The sequence below is a fragment of the Hevea brasiliensis genome, chromosome 7, assembly GCF_030052815.1.
Source record: "Hevea brasiliensis isolate MT/VB/25A 57/8 chromosome 7, ASM3005281v1, whole genome shotgun sequence".
NCBI classification, from domain to species: domain Eukaryota; kingdom Viridiplantae; phylum Streptophyta; class Magnoliopsida; order Malpighiales; family Euphorbiaceae; genus Hevea; species Hevea brasiliensis.
The window spans coordinates 772,252-787,892 of NC_079499.1; the positions used below are offsets into that span (position 1 = coordinate 772,252).

The 15,641-nt window shown below is 33.3% G+C and overlaps 1 protein-coding gene across 4 annotated transcripts; it reads right to left on the bottom strand.

The window, feature by feature from the left end:
- Positions 1-3,700: 3,700 nt before the first annotated feature.
- LOC110659918 (glutamine--fructose-6-phosphate aminotransferase [isomerizing] 1) lies at positions 3,701-14,527 on the bottom strand. Of its 4 annotated transcripts, none has more exons than XM_021818005.2 (12): positions 14,062-14,527; positions 12,412-12,581; positions 11,334-11,445; positions 10,805-10,837; positions 10,554-10,699; positions 10,060-10,224; positions 5,818-6,178; positions 5,447-5,697; positions 5,252-5,366; positions 4,889-5,144; positions 4,621-4,789; positions 3,701-4,078 (listed from the first exon to the last, which is right to left on the bottom strand). In XM_021818005.2, the coding sequence occupies exons 1-12, from the start codon at positions 14,336-14,338 to the stop codon at positions 3,995-3,997; spliced, it is 2,139 nt and encodes a 712-aa protein (XP_021673697.1). In that variant the 5' UTR covers positions 14,339-14,527; the 3' UTR covers positions 3,701-3,994. The 4 variants fall into 4 exon arrangements, with proteins under 4 accessions (XP_021673697.1, XP_021673696.1, XP_058005539.1 ...); XM_021818004.2 differs by having other exon boundaries at positions 12,412-12,584; positions 14,062-14,524; XM_058149556.1 differs by lacking the exon at positions 10,805-10,837 and having other exon boundaries at positions 14,062-14,524.
- Between the last annotated feature and the right edge of the window lie 1,114 nt (positions 14,528-15,641).

Consider the following 15,641-nt stretch of genomic DNA (forward strand, 5'->3'; position numbering starts at 1 on the left):
CACTAAAGTTCAGAATTAATTAAATAGGTTAAGCAAAAACATTTTATTGTAGCTGGCATATGCATGATTTGTCTATAAGAAAATTATGTTAGGTAATCACCACCCTTTTGAACAAACGAAAAGCAGAACCCTACTTAATTAATTTGTTTTATGTATTAATGTCTCTAGTCTTCTACCCTGTTAAAAGAAGATGCCATTACATAGCTAGTTGTTGCATGCCAAGTATTCATGTTTACAAATAAAGGGTATATATATTTTTGTATCTAAGTTGAATTCAAAAAAAAAAAAATGAAGAATTTCTATATAAAAAGACTTTATTTTGATTTCAGTCTCGATTTAATTCTGATTTTATCATAGTTTAATCTAATTTGATCAAATCTAATAGTTAAAAATTTAATTTTTTTTTTTTTTAAAAATTAACTAGAAACTTAAGTACTTAACCCATTGAATTCAATATCAATTTCAATTAATCAAATTGATTTAAATATTTTTTATTTTAAATTAGTTGATTAGGAACTTACCAAGTTGTTATACCAACCTGTATAAATAGCTTACTGAAAAACTAATAATGAAGATAGACTTTTCTCCAAACTTAATTTGCAGGAATGACAAGTCAACGCCACTTCAAGAAATTGTTAAATCCTTTAAAGCAGAAACCATGAACATGGTAATTGACTTCTTTTTACCTCACTCCTAACGCTAATGATATTATTACAAGTTAGAAGCAAAGTGCGGTTTGCATATTTTATAGCCATTAATGTGTAGAAATGCAACAGGGATCACTCCAAAGTAACTATATATAATATTAAGAAAAGAATTAAGAACAAAAAGCCATTATAACCAAGACACAAGTCAGGAAATTATTTCCCAAAAGTAACCGACTTAACCCACCCACACACATCACAAAGCCCTTGTGGCTACCATTCTGGTCATTGCACTACACCGTACATTTGCATCTGGATGGCCCACGTGGCACTTCGCTTCCACAAAGATGAACAGAGGAGAGCTTGAGATGCATTTGTTGGAAGGCCTCAAATCCTAATTCCCCTATATAAATCATCATCATGCACTCTCTTTTTTCCCTCACAGTCTTCAAAAGTTCAAGTTCTCCAAGTGTTCTTCTGTGTATTTTATAAGCATAATCGATCATTTCTGGTTGTAAGAGATATATATATATAATTTACTGCAATGGCTAATAGAGCAACAGCAACCCCATTTCTTCATCATCAATGGAGACAATACTTGTTTTCTCGTACACAAATTCCTCTCAATGTCTCCTTCAATGTTCTAAGATGTAACTTTGCTCAACAAATGTTAACATCTACTACAAGTTCTCGCCATGCAATTCTTGTGTTTATTGTTCCTATACTTGTCAACTTTATTGAGGTAAAATTCCAAGGGAAGTTATTTACTCCTTTTGACACTCACCCTTTGTCCACCATGGTTGCTATACTTAGTTTACTTGTGTATTGTTTAGCATATGGTGTTAAGCAGGCATTTTCTTCCTTAACTTATGCTTATATTCTTCGTGGTTTGATGACATTTTCTGGTTCCCTCTCCTTGGCTTCATTGGCTTCAATACTCTTACCAGATTGCTTCCGGATTCCTTTATATGCATTTTATATATTGGTTTCGATAGGAGAATTTCGTCTGATAATTCAAAGATTATATCAATGGATTCGCCAAATAATCATGGAGAAATTTTCCAATGTGTTAGTGTTTCATGCACCTGAATTGCATGCAAGGAGGACACGTCCACTTCTGCCTCGGAGCTTAACAGATGTTCGCTATATATACTATATGCTGCTTCAGCTTCATAATTAAACATTAAAAGCTCAATCATATATATTGATTATATCCATATGAAAACTTAGCTTCTTTTTTTTTTTTAATTGGGAAACCAGCAGAGAGAGATGGAGGAGCTAGCTAGGGAGGGAGATTAATTAGATTTGTATGTTTCTTTATTTATTAATTTCTCATGAAATTTAATTTTAAATTCAAATCTATGAATCCAAATCCTATCTTAATTTAAGCTAAATTTTTCACGTCTATAAACCTATTAGATATATCTAAATTGTAAAAGTTGAAGTAATGTTTGCATTCTGTGCATGTCTTGTGTGATGCAAATTAATCCATTAATGTGCTACCAAGGAAAGCTAGGTGTTTTATCAGGCACTCAAATTTAAAATATACACAATTAAGAAGTTTACGTGGTTCGATCATAAGGTCTAAGTCCATGGATAAGACAAGAGAAAAAATTTCACTATAATTAAAAAAATTAAGATACAATCACTGAGAACTCTTAAATTTTAACGCCAATGTGTTTCTTAAATATCTCACAAATCTATATCATTGTAGAATATTATAATATTCATACTGGTCTATACCCTCAGACCTCATAGGTCAAATCACAATTCAGGTATCTTAAGACATATCCAAAATTTAAGCCAATAATACTAGCTTTCTTCATTAGATCATCATCAACAAGTGATCAAAAAGGCAAAATGCACTCAGCAGGGTTTATTTATGTTTATCTGGTCATTTGAATCATCAGACCTTTCTAGCTATATATCTTAATAAACTTGTGTTATTTCCTTGTCTATTTTCAATCTAGATCTTGTTATTTTTTTAAAAAATAATTTTTATTTTATGTTCAAAATTATATACATTAATATATTATATGCTTATCAATGGCACTGCCATGAACTGCCTTGGAAAACACTTCCAGCGGCTTCAATATTGCCCAGATTCTCCAGCTACCTGTGCCGCCTTCGAATCGAGCTTCGCCAACCCATCAGGGGGAGGGGGGAATTCTGAGATCTACACAGTTTAACATGATCATATCGATGCAGGATATACTCTTTTTCTTAAAGAAAAGTTGATTACTTTGTGCCCTAAGCCTGGACAGATTGAGCTTCAAAAGTCTAAAGAGTAGTAATCTTTTTCTTTCTTCTTTCCAGCCATATAGCGTTGTTTTTCTTTTGCTTTTGGGACGTGTGAAACCATCCTTGAGACCCCTTTTATACGTTGGAATTGAATTTCTGGTGTATTTTACTATAAGATCAACACTTTTATGACTTATATATATAATCAGTCTTAGTATTTAAATTTAAGGAGTATTATAGCTTTATTTATCAAGTTTTAATATTACAGTTTCTTTTTTTATTCAATGGAGGCTCAATTGACAGACTAACAACTGATGGGCTAGAAATAACCATCTCCCTTCCCACCACGATGAATAAGTAGATGGACTCCATTGCATACTGTTGATGGTCCTTGTGGTCTTTGCTTAATTGAGTTTTTCCATCAGCTGGCGTAATAAGAGCTAATTTAATTGGCCTTGCGCGGCTTTAATGGCCTTCCATAATTGAGTTTTCACGCTGAATTTTAAAAAGAAAATTATCTTAAATTTCCTATTTAATTACTTATGGTACAGTTCTCTGCATTATGATGTCCTGTTTAAGGGTGATCGATCTATAGATGTCTTAGAATTTCATTTAGTTTATATTTTATAAAAAATTTCATTACATTTGAATTGATTAATTTGCAAATAAAGTGTTATTAACCAACTTATTGAAATTTCCTGAATACATTGCCATAACTTTCATGACTTCCACTAAATGTAAACCACCACCATTTTTTCACCATAAAATCGCAAGCCTCTCCATTGATTTTCAAGCTTTATCGCCCTCCAAGAATCTTCTCACAAATGGATTGCAGATAATTTGAATTGATAAGACAATATATTTCATGATTCACGAATACAACCTCTAAACAGCAGGATAAAAGGAGGTGAGGGAAGAGGTCAGGATGTTAATGAAATCAGTAACGTGCCTATATTTACAATGCACAAATTGTACGACCTCTGACAAAACAAATGGACACAATAAGGATTTAGAAATTTAAAAAAAAAAAAAATCTCCAGATGAAGATGATCAGCCATATTCCGATGTCCGACGAGCACCAAAGGAGCATGAGAATTGTCAGCTTGAACTTACTGTGTTGTCACACTCTTCGCAAGATTGCGAGGTTGGTCCACATTGTAACCCTTTAGAACAGTGAGGTGATATGCCAGTAACTGCACCAGAAAGAGAACTAAACATTTTAGCAAGGCACCCAGAAGCTGTCAACGTAAAACAAGTGAGACCCCATGAGTGGTTGAGAATTAAATTCAGGCAAACAAATCCATAAATTGCAAATGTAGAATGCCACAAGCAACAGATTCTTGCCAATATTTTAAAAGGCATTTTTGCAGCTTTTATCCTTCACAATTCACAAGCATGTACTGTGGAGCATCTCATTGATGCAAAACACTGATATCATGTAATCTTGTATGTAAAGATCACTGAGGATATCTGCAAAAATATGATTGAACTTATTGATGCCATGGCCCCAGTACCAAGGACACAAAACAGTGTTCTATCAAACCATAAATCATACTATCCACCATATCAAATATATGAATATATTGTATGTTGTTGATAGTTCCAAATGGCTAAGAAGAAAGTAATAGTATCACTTTATCTATGACATCAATATCCATTTAATAAATGATGACAGGGTGATATGTATGAGTGCATATGAGTCCATATGTACAAAGCAAAATAACAATAGGAATACCTGCAATGGAACTATATTAACAACAGGTTGAAGACAATCCTCAACCTGTGGAACTTCAATTACTCGGCAGGATTCCCCAGGAGACACAGATGCAGCATCACCTTTTGAACACATCACTATCAAGCGACCTTTACGAGCATGAAGTTGCTGAATGACTGACTGCTGCTTGCTGTAAGCAACTAGGAGTCAGTATCAATTATAAAACAATGAATATTAGATTATGTACAGCAGACAACAATTATTAAAAAATTAAAAAAAAAAAACCAACCTGAAACAGGTATCACGAGTTGCAATGACAATAATTGGAAGATTTTCATCCACCAATGCTAAAGGACCATGTTTCATTTCTCCAGCAAGCATTCCTTCACTGTGCATAAGTGCCACTTCCTTCACTTTTAGAGCACCCTCCAAAGCTGTTGCATAGTTGTATCCTCTCCCAAACACAAGAAGTGATTGCTCAGCCATTAATAGCTTTGCAAGATCCTTCATCTCGTGGTCAAGCTTCAGAACCTCTCTGACTCTGTCTGCAAAGATGAGAAAAATAACTACGACTTCCTGGGAATCAAAGTGAAGACCAGAGCTCTAGTATCACATAGAGGGAGAGAGAGAGGTTGTAAGTATAGAAGCTTACTTGGCAAGTCAAATAGACCATCTATTATAGCTTCTCTCCTTGCTTGACTAGAAATAGCATCGCCTCCAATTGCTAGAGCTAACATGGCCATAACTACTATTTGACTCGTGTAGGCCTATTAAAACAATGATATCGCATTGTAAAACCAATAATAAATAATGTCTGAACAATGATCCAATAAGCACAGTATTTTACCTTGGTACTCGCCACACCAATTTCAGCCCCAGCATTTATATGAACACCACAGTGTGTATGCCTGGCTATGGCACTACCAACAGTATTTGTTATGCCAACACACAAAGCCCCATTTTCTAAAGCATATTCGAAAGCAAGTAGAGTATCAGCAGTTTCACCAGACTGACTAACAAAAACAGCAGTATCTTCTCTGTATATGGGCCCTTGCCTATCCACCAGATCACTTGCAATTTCCATGGTAACTGGGACACCTATGTATTAATATGCAATAATCCAGAAAAAAAATGTAAAATAGTCAGTACTAGGATGGGGAAAAAAAATTTTTGAAGCTGTCAAGCTGCTTTGTTTTACAACAATCAAGAAGCACAAACCGGAAAGTTCTTCCAGGATGGGTCTAGCAGCTAGAGCAGCATTATAACTTGTACCACAACCAACAAAAACAATTCGACGGCTTCGTCGAATTGTTTTAAGGTGATCCTTGAGTCCACCTAACAGAACAGTCTTAGCTTTGCAGGAACCTCCACGTATAAGCCTCCCCCTCATGGTGGTGGTTAGAGATTCTGGTTGTTCATGAATTTCTTTCTGCATATAGTGCTCATAATTTCCTTTATTTATTTGTTCTACTTCCATCTCAAGAACTGATAGTGCACGCTGGACTGATGAAGGTCTGGAATGGGCACCACTATGTCTTCCCTTGTCATTATCAAACTTCAGAATAGACACACTTCCATCCTGAGAGAATTAATAAATGTTACTACAAAACAAACTGGTACTTTAGTTTGTTTAGTTAAAAATCAAGTAATGAACCCAGTAGAGCCAATTTTCTAGTATTTCATTAATTCTTTGTCCAAAGCATTGCACACAAAATGCATAGTCTTTAGGCTCCGTTTGTTTCACGGAAAACATTTTTCTTAAAAATATTTTCCATGTTTTCCACTGTTTGGGAGTAAATAGTACTGTAGGGAAGCTATTTTCCTGGTCATGCAAAATAACTCGTCCAGTTTGGGAAAATGACTTCCAGTTTTGAGATTGGGAAGTCATTTTCCCCCACGCATGCTTGATTACAACTGGTTACTTTTTTGGTTGCAGGCCCAATTTGGCTTTTGGATTTGGATGACCGTCCCCAGTGTCCAAATTGGTTAGTTGTTTTTTTTACCACTTAGTTTTTGACAATAAATTTATTTTATTTTTTTCTTAATTAATTTATATCTTTCGTGAATTTAATTAGTTTTCTATAACTTATTTTTTCTAAAATTTTTTCACCAAAAACATATAAAAGATAAGAGAAATTATTATTATCAAGTTAAAAATATCTCTAATTTTTTCATTTCGTCCTTCTATAAATAAATGATGGTTTGATTTAATTTTGGACATGAATTTCATACTGAAAATTAATTATTATTAATGTTCATCAAAAGTCAGAAAATATTTTCCAGCACATTTTCTATTGTATAAGCAAACAACATAATAATTTGTTTCCTAGAAAATATTTTCCACAGACAAGTTATTTTCTGTGAATTAAATGGCACCTAAAGTAAAAAGAGCAGAACTAGAAATGACATTGAAGCTTAGACAAGGCTTATACATGTGATGTTGACACAATCAATTGGCTTAATCTATTGGGTAAAGAGTTAATAATGAGGCATATGAACAGTACAAGATAGCAAAGAAAGAGGCAAAAAAGGCAGTTAATCAAGCAAGAGCACAGGCCTTTGAAAAGTTATATGAGAAACTTGGAACTAAAGAAGGGGAGAAAGATATTTATAGATTAGCAAGGAGGAGAGAAAGGAAATGTCAAGATCTCAATCAAATTAGGTGCATTAAGGATAAACAAAGAAAAGTGTTAGTGAAAGATGAGGACATTAAAGAAAGATGGAGAAATTATTTTAATGGTCTCTTTAATAATAATCAAAATAGTAATAGCGTGAATATAAATTATAGAACAATAGAAAAGAATGTGAATTATACTAGAAGGATTAGATCTTTAGAAGTAAAGGAAGCATTTAAGAGAATGAAAGTGGGTAAAGCCTGTGGACCCGATGAAATACAAATTGAAGTGTGGAAGTATTTGGGAGATATGGGAGTGACATGATTAACTAAATTATTTAATAAGATTCTAAACTCAAAGAAAATGCCTGATGAATGGAGGAAGAGTATTTAAGTACCTATTTTTAAAAATAAGGGAGACATACAGAGTTGCTCAAACTATAGGGGAATTAAACTCATGAGCCATACTATGAAGTTGTGGGAGAGAGTTGTGGAGCATCGACTACGTCATGATACTTCTATCTCTCTCAATCAATTTGGTTTCATGCCCGGTCGTTCAACTATGGAAGCGATCTTTTTCATTAGAAGCTTGATAGAGAAATATAGAGATGTGAAGAAGGATCTACACATGGTTTTTATTGATTTGGAGAAGGCTTATGATAGTGTTCCAAGAGAGGTCTTATGGAATGTGTTAGAACAAAAGAGGGTATCTATTAGGTACATACAAGTATTGAAAGATATGTATGAAGGAGCAACTACTATTGTGCGCACAATGGGAGGGGACACAAGAGATTTTCCGATCTCAATTGGATTACACCAAGGATCAGCCATAAGCCCTTACCTTTTTACATTAGTTTTAGATGAACTGACGAAACATATACAAGAGAGTATTCCTTGATGCATGATGTTTGCGGATGATATTGTTCTGATAGATGAGACACGAGAAGGAGTCAATAAAAAGTTAGAACTTTGGAGAAGTGCTCTAGAGTCAAAGGGTTTTAAGTTAAGTAGAACGAAGACAGAATACATGCATTGCAAGTTCAGTGAAGGCCAAACTGGTGATAGGGAAGGAGTTAGTTTGAATGGAGTGATACTACCCCAAAGTAATCACTTTAAATATCTAGGTTCAGTCCTTCAAGTAGATGGAGGATGTGAGGAGGATGTTAGTCATAGGATTAAAGCCGGATGGTTGAAGTGGAGACGTGCCACAAGAGTTTTATGTGATCGTAAGATTCCCAATAAATTGAAAGGAAAATTTTACCGTACAGCCATACGACCGGCTATGTTATATGGTAGTGAGTGTTGGGCACTGAAAGAGTCGTATGCATCTAAGATAAGAGTTGCAGAGATGAGAATGTTAAGATGGATGAGTGGCCATACTAGACTAGATAAAGTCCGTAATGAGAGTATTAGAGAAAAGGTAGGAGTGGTGCCAATTGAAGATAAGTTAAGAGAAGGTAGATTGAGGTGGTTTGGTCATGTGAAGCGTAGACATACGAACGCTCCAGCTAGACAAGTAGAGCACATTAGGTTAGAGGATATAAAGAAAAAAAGGGGTAGACCTAAATTGACTTGGAGGAGAGTAGTACAACATGACTTAGAAGCATTACACATTTTTTAGGATTTAACCCAAAATCGTTCAGAGTGGAGAAAGCGAATCCATATTGTCGACCCCAAATTTTTGGAATAAAGGCTTGGTTGAGTTGAGTTGTGTTGTATTGGGTAAAGAGTTGGTGCTACTCCTCTATCCTTCTTGTCCCAATTTCAGCTGTAAGCCCTTACCTTTTTACATTAGTTTTAGATGAATTGACGAAACATATACAAGAAAGTATCCCTTGGTGCATGATGTTTGCGGATGATATAGTTCTAATAGATGAGATGCGAAAATGAGTCAATAGAAAGCTAGAGCTTTGGAGAAGTACTTTAGAGCCAAAGGGCTTTAAGTTAAGTGGAACGAAGACAGAATTCATGCATTACAAGTTCAGTGAAGGCCGAACTCGTGATAGAGAATGAGTTAGTTTGAATGGAGCGGTACTGTCCCAAAGTAATCACTTTAAATATCTCGACTCAGTCCTTCAAGTAGATGAGGGATGTGAGGAGGATGTTAGTCATAGGATTAAAGCCGGATGGTTGAAGTGGAGACATGCCACGGGAGTTTTATGTGATCGCAATATTCCCAATAAGTTGAAAGGAAAATTTTACCGTATAGTCATATGACCGGCCATATTATGTAATAGTGAGTCTTGAGTACTGAAAGAGTCGTATGCGTCTAAGATAAGTGTTGCGGAGATGAGAATGTTAAGGTAAATGAGTAGCCATACTAGACTAGATAAAGTCCGTAATGAATGTATTAGAGAAAAAGTAGGAGTGGTGCCAATTGATGATAAGTTGAGAGAAGGGAGATTGAGGTGGTTTGGTCATGTGAAGCGTAGACATACGGAGACTTCAGTTAGACAAGTAGAGTACATTAGGTTAGATGATAGAAAAAAAAGAAGGGGTAGACCTAAACTAACCTGGAGGAGAGCAGTACAACATGACCTATAAGCATTATACATTTCCGAGGATTTAACCCAAAATCGTTTAGAGTAGAGAAAAAGAATCCAAATAGCCGACCCCAAATTTTTGGGATAAAAGCTTAGTTGAATTAAGTTTCTACGAAACAAGGTTGAATGTATTAATTCTCTTGTAAAAGTTAAGACCAACAGAACTTTAGTACTAAGACTTTAATTTTGCAAAAATATTCCTCAGGATATTAGCATATACTAAGTCCAAAAGTACAACACTGGTAAAAGATAATCACAAGAAAAAAATAAATATAATTAGAGTAACATAGACTGAAGAAGTACCTTAAGATGAACCACTTCACCATCCTCAATCACCAAGACTCTTTTTGTGTGTTCAACAATGGCATTAGCATCACTGGACAGAAAAAGTTCTTTAGAATGGCCATCCATAGAGAGAAATTTAGCATCATGAAATGCTGATCCACTGTTAATATCCTCATTCAGCTCCTGAGTAGACAGCAATAGTATTTTTATGAATATAACCACAAGCCAGACAAAAAAAAAAAAAAGCAAAACTGAACAGGAGACACATATAATCAATGTATATTAATTAAGGATTTTGCTACATCTTGAGCCAGTAATCAAATCATCAGCCCATGCTTTGAGAAAAGCTTTCCTAGACAACTTGCTTATCTATTTTCACTTTTGTATTATGAACATGGTTTAACAAGCCAGAAGAAATAATAAATATAGTTTAAACAAGAATTAATAAGTTTGTGTTTTCTGAACAAGAAAGTAATGCTATTAGGAACTCATGGAATTCATCTGTAACATACTTTCACACCCAAGAGCAATGGACTTCCTCGTTTGCATGCAATTAACTCGTTTGGATAATGTCTGCTCTTAAAAATAAGAGCATAGGCTCCTTCAAGATGCCTCATGACTTCAAGCACAACTTGACTAAATGTGACAGGCTGAGCTCCTGCAACACAAATAACAGAACAAGATAAGCCAATGACTCTTTATCTATATTTTGAAATCAAAGTAAAACAGACATGGCATTTCAGATAGAAATAACATCAATTACCTGAAATCCATATGTAATGAGCAACAGCATTAGCTTTAAAAGCAAAATGCTATAATCAGGTTCAAACGCTTTTCATCAAAATAACGTAAAATAATATATTCAAAAGTATGGACTCCTTTTAACTGAATACTTGTATTCTAATGGCAAAGCAATTCAAGTAATTCAAAATACATGATAGGCTCTAGAGATGAAACAATAGAGCGAATTGTACTCTTTTGTTGTACATAGTTTATACTAGGATGCAATTATTATGTTTTCCTGAAGATTTGTTCTCAGTAAAAATATTATGCATTCTTCAGTTTTAATATGCACGTTTTCATTGCAATTCTTTTCACAACCCACAAAGAATCAAGGTACAGAGCATATCATACTATCATAGAACTAAAGAATATCACTTTCTGGTAAAATAGCAAGGATGTTTACACCCTTCAGGTTCTTTTGCATAAAATGACAGGTAACCCTATATCCATGTAGGAAAATGCTTTAATGAAGGTACAAATGACTATTTATATTCATATATGAAACATACCTTCACCCTCGTTGGCTTTGTCAAAAACAAATTTGGCAAGCTTTGGAATTACTTCTGTGTCAGTTTCAGATTCAAAGGTGAACCCATGACGAACTAGTGTTTCCTTTAAGACCTGAGGATGATAATTACAAAATAAGAAGTTTGGCATAAGAGAATATTGAAATACTGTTCACTTTGAGCATCAACATAATCACAGAACTCATTTATATTGTAACAGAATAATAACAAAGTTAAAAAAGGTTGGGGTAGCAGGTAGGAATTAGGAAAAGAAGAAAACCAGCAATTAATATGGCAAGTTCCATGTACAATTCATCATAAGTAAGCATCTTACTCCCAGTTAGCCCAACATCAAAAGCTGCTTTATTGTTAACATTGACTATAGAAGGGTGCAATTTTAGAAAAGGTTGCAATTTTACAAAAGGTTGCTTTAATCTCAATAACACTAGTAATTTTACATCAGATAATTATAAAGTTCATACCTTTGCCTCAAAGTCATCAAGCAGAGCAAGGAAACAAAGTGCTTACAGTCGCAATAGGCACCCCACAGCAGCAGTAATCACAAATAGAAAAGGGCAGGACCAATACAACAATTGCACTCCCCTCATCTCTTTATTGACTTTTTCAAAGAAGTATTTTCTATCTGAATAACTTTTTCTAAAGTTCCATTTAAAACATGAATAATTAGTTTCAACTGTTTTGGACTTCTTATCATTTTAATAGAATTTGCCTAAACTATTAGTTCTCTTGGGCTAAAACCGAATCAACTCAGCTAGGAATTCTTTTATATTGCAAGATATTATATATGGAAAAACATGTCTGATGCAACTATATTAGTAATCGGCATAAAAACTCGTTCCCATACCAAACTTATTCCCCAAGTATCATCCCTATGTAAAAGTAAACTAATGACATCATAACCATATTCTTCCATGCACCTTCATTTTTACATCAACAACAGTGCAAAATAACAATCAGCCGTACAGGTTAGCCAATATTACAGACAAACTGATATGGGGTGTGTGTATATATTAGCCTAGATAAGAAGGAATTGATATTGACTTTGAAATTTAAAGCAAACCTCATAATTAGTGACAACGCCATTGTGAACAACCAAGAACTCATTTCCAGCACCAGATGTTTGGGGATGACTATTCCGTGGAGCTGGCTCTCCATGAGTAGCCCACCGGGTGTGTGCTATCCCAGCATGAATAGAAAAGGATTCTTCCAAATTTAAATCAATGGTAGCAACTTCTGGCAACAGCAAAATCACCATTAGTTCTTCAAGTACATAAAATAAGCCTATTAAAAAATATATCATTTTCAGAAACCCAACTTGCAAAAAATAAAAGGAAGAAACACTAAATCACTTGCTTCATATATTGTTTAAATCTCTAAATAACAAGTATAACAAACAATTCCATTTCTTTCCCTTTATTTATTAATCTCTCAGAAATACATTTCAAAGAACAACTAAAACTAATTGCCATGAGCTAAACTTCATGCCACATCATATGATAAGTGAATTATACAATTCATTTTAGAGTTCAACAGGCCTTATTGCACTCAAACAGCTCCTCTAATATTGCATAGCCAACATTTAAAAAAAAAAAGTTGTTATTTGCAAAATATCAAGTAAAAAAAAAAAAAAAAGAAAGTGGTCCATGATATATCACTATCCTTAATAATGTACAAACAAATGTCACAACCAAACAAATATGCTAGTAAACAAAAGCATGGAAGGAAGAAACAAGATTCCTGTAAATTTAAATCAAAAGTAGGAAACTCAGGAAATAGAAAAATACCATTAGACCCATGCATAATAAGCCAGCTTGTGTATCATTTTTACAGAGTTCAAAGCTCCAAATAACAAGAATAACAAATAATTTTATTTTTGTTTTTCCTTTATTTGTTAATCTCATAGATATGCATTTCAAAGAACAATTGCATCTAATGGTCATATGCTACACTATAGAAGGTCAAATCATGTGTTACATATAAATATGACAACAGAATTACACTCTGAATTTACAGTCCAAAATTGCTCATGGCACTCAAAACAGTTATCCTGATATTGCTTAACCAACATCAAAACGCAAAAATTAAAAAGAGAAAAAGAAATCCCCTTATTTACAGATAGATAAAGTGAAAAATACGCAAAAAAAAGTGGTCCATGAAACATCACTATCCTCAATTATGTAAAAAGTCCAAACAAATGTCTTAAAAAAAAAATGTTTCAGCCAGAAATCATGTGCATGCCCAGTTGGCTACTACTATTACTACTTAAGTTGAGGCAAATTAGTTAGCTTTTTAGTACAGAAAGGAAAATGGCACAACTCAGCTTAGTTGTCCTTGTCTTTATTAATTTTAAAGTGAAGCAAGCTTGAGCTTAAGCTTAAAAAAAAAAAAAAAAAAAAAAAAGAAAGAACTCTATGGCTTACAAAAATTAAGATAACTTATAAATTTTTTTGTTCTTTGCTTTCCTTCGCCAGTCTGCCCCTGCAACAGACGGACCTAACCCGGGACGGCGCGACCAACCCAGTCAATTCGATACAGGAAAAACCCGGAACTAATAAAATTAAAACTCTGACCAAGTCATCCACGGGCCAGCCCGACCCGAATCCGGAGCCAGACGTTAGAATCCAAACGAGTAAATTTAATTTTTCTAGGCAACCAAACACAATGGTGAAAAATCCGACAACGATACGAAGAAAAAGCGATTTTTTTTTACCTTGGTAGACTGATTTGACGAGGGATTCGATGTTTCCTTCCTGGCGGAAGACGAGAGGGGGAGGTGAAAGAGGAAGAGAATTGAGCAGTGGTTGTGATGATGATGACGATGACGAACATGAACAAGTGATTGGATCGGAAGTAGAATTGTCAATGGAAATACCAGCTGAATCGTATCCGCGGTATTCGAGACGGCGAAGGCCATTGAAAAGGACCTGAAGGATGTACCTTCGCTCTCTGTTCACGTTATAATTCAAATACGCAAATATCCCACACATTATCGCCTTCTTCCTCTTCCTCCTCTTCCTCTTCTACTTCTTCTTATTCTCCTTCTCTTCTTCTTCTGGCTTCTGGTTATAGGCTGCTAGGAGGAAGAGAGAGGGAAATAACAGAGGAGGTGGGCAAATTTGACGTTTGACTTGTGGATTTGTTTATCTGGTTTGATTGATAAGGATATGATAGGCACAGGTACTGGTAATCAGTTTTCGACATGGAGGGCGTTTTTGTCTTATCGTTATGCATCATATGTGTGAACGTGGCATTTTTCTATTGCATGACATTCATCCCCATGTGAAGCCTCTGCTGGTACGTGTTGATCTGTCCGCTGATAAACAATTTCTCCGAAGGATGACTTTTCTTTAAAAAAATAAGATAAATTTTTTTTTTTTCATTTTTATTCAAGTATGCATTAATGTTCATTAAAAAAGAAAAATATGCATGTAAATTAAAATAAATAATTAATTTTTTTATTAAATTCTAATAGTAATATTTAAAAAACTATCTTATTGGTATAAAAATTAAATTACCATATTAAATATTAATTTTCTATTAATTATTTTTAAATTTTAATTATTAAAATTTTATCTCATAAAAAATTAATAATTATCTAAAAAATTTTTTTATTATATCTATTAAAAATTTTAAATTTATTAAATTTATAATTTCAGACACTATAAAACTCTACTCATCCTCTTATATATTCAAAAATTATTATTTTTTAATTAAATTTTTTGTTAAGTGAATTATTCTAAGATTTTTAGGTTTTGTCAACATTCAAGATAAATTTAAATGTTTTTAAAAATTACGTTAATTTATATAAATAATTATTCACAAAAATTATTTATAAAATTCAAGCATTCATTTTTAAAAAAATTCTTATATTTAAAATTTAAAAATTTTAATAATAATACTTAAAAAACACCATGTGGCATGTGTGCTTTTTAATACTTTGTTTATTTTTATTGTTATATAACATCTAATTTAAAAATATTAATTAATATATTAATCAACATATTAAAAGTAGATATATATTTTTATATTTTTAACAAATACAAAATTATATCATATATAAAAAAAATTATATATAGAAATTACTGTTAAAAATGTATTTAATACTTGAAATAAATTATAATTAATTAATAAGAATTTTTATCATTAGCAAAATTTTATAATAAAATTTTAAAAATAAAATTATGAAAAAATAAATATTAAATTATATTATTAAAATAAAATAATAAATAAATCGCACACCATATAGATAAAATCACTTGTTGAAAATAGTTTTCAAAATATTCTTAAGTA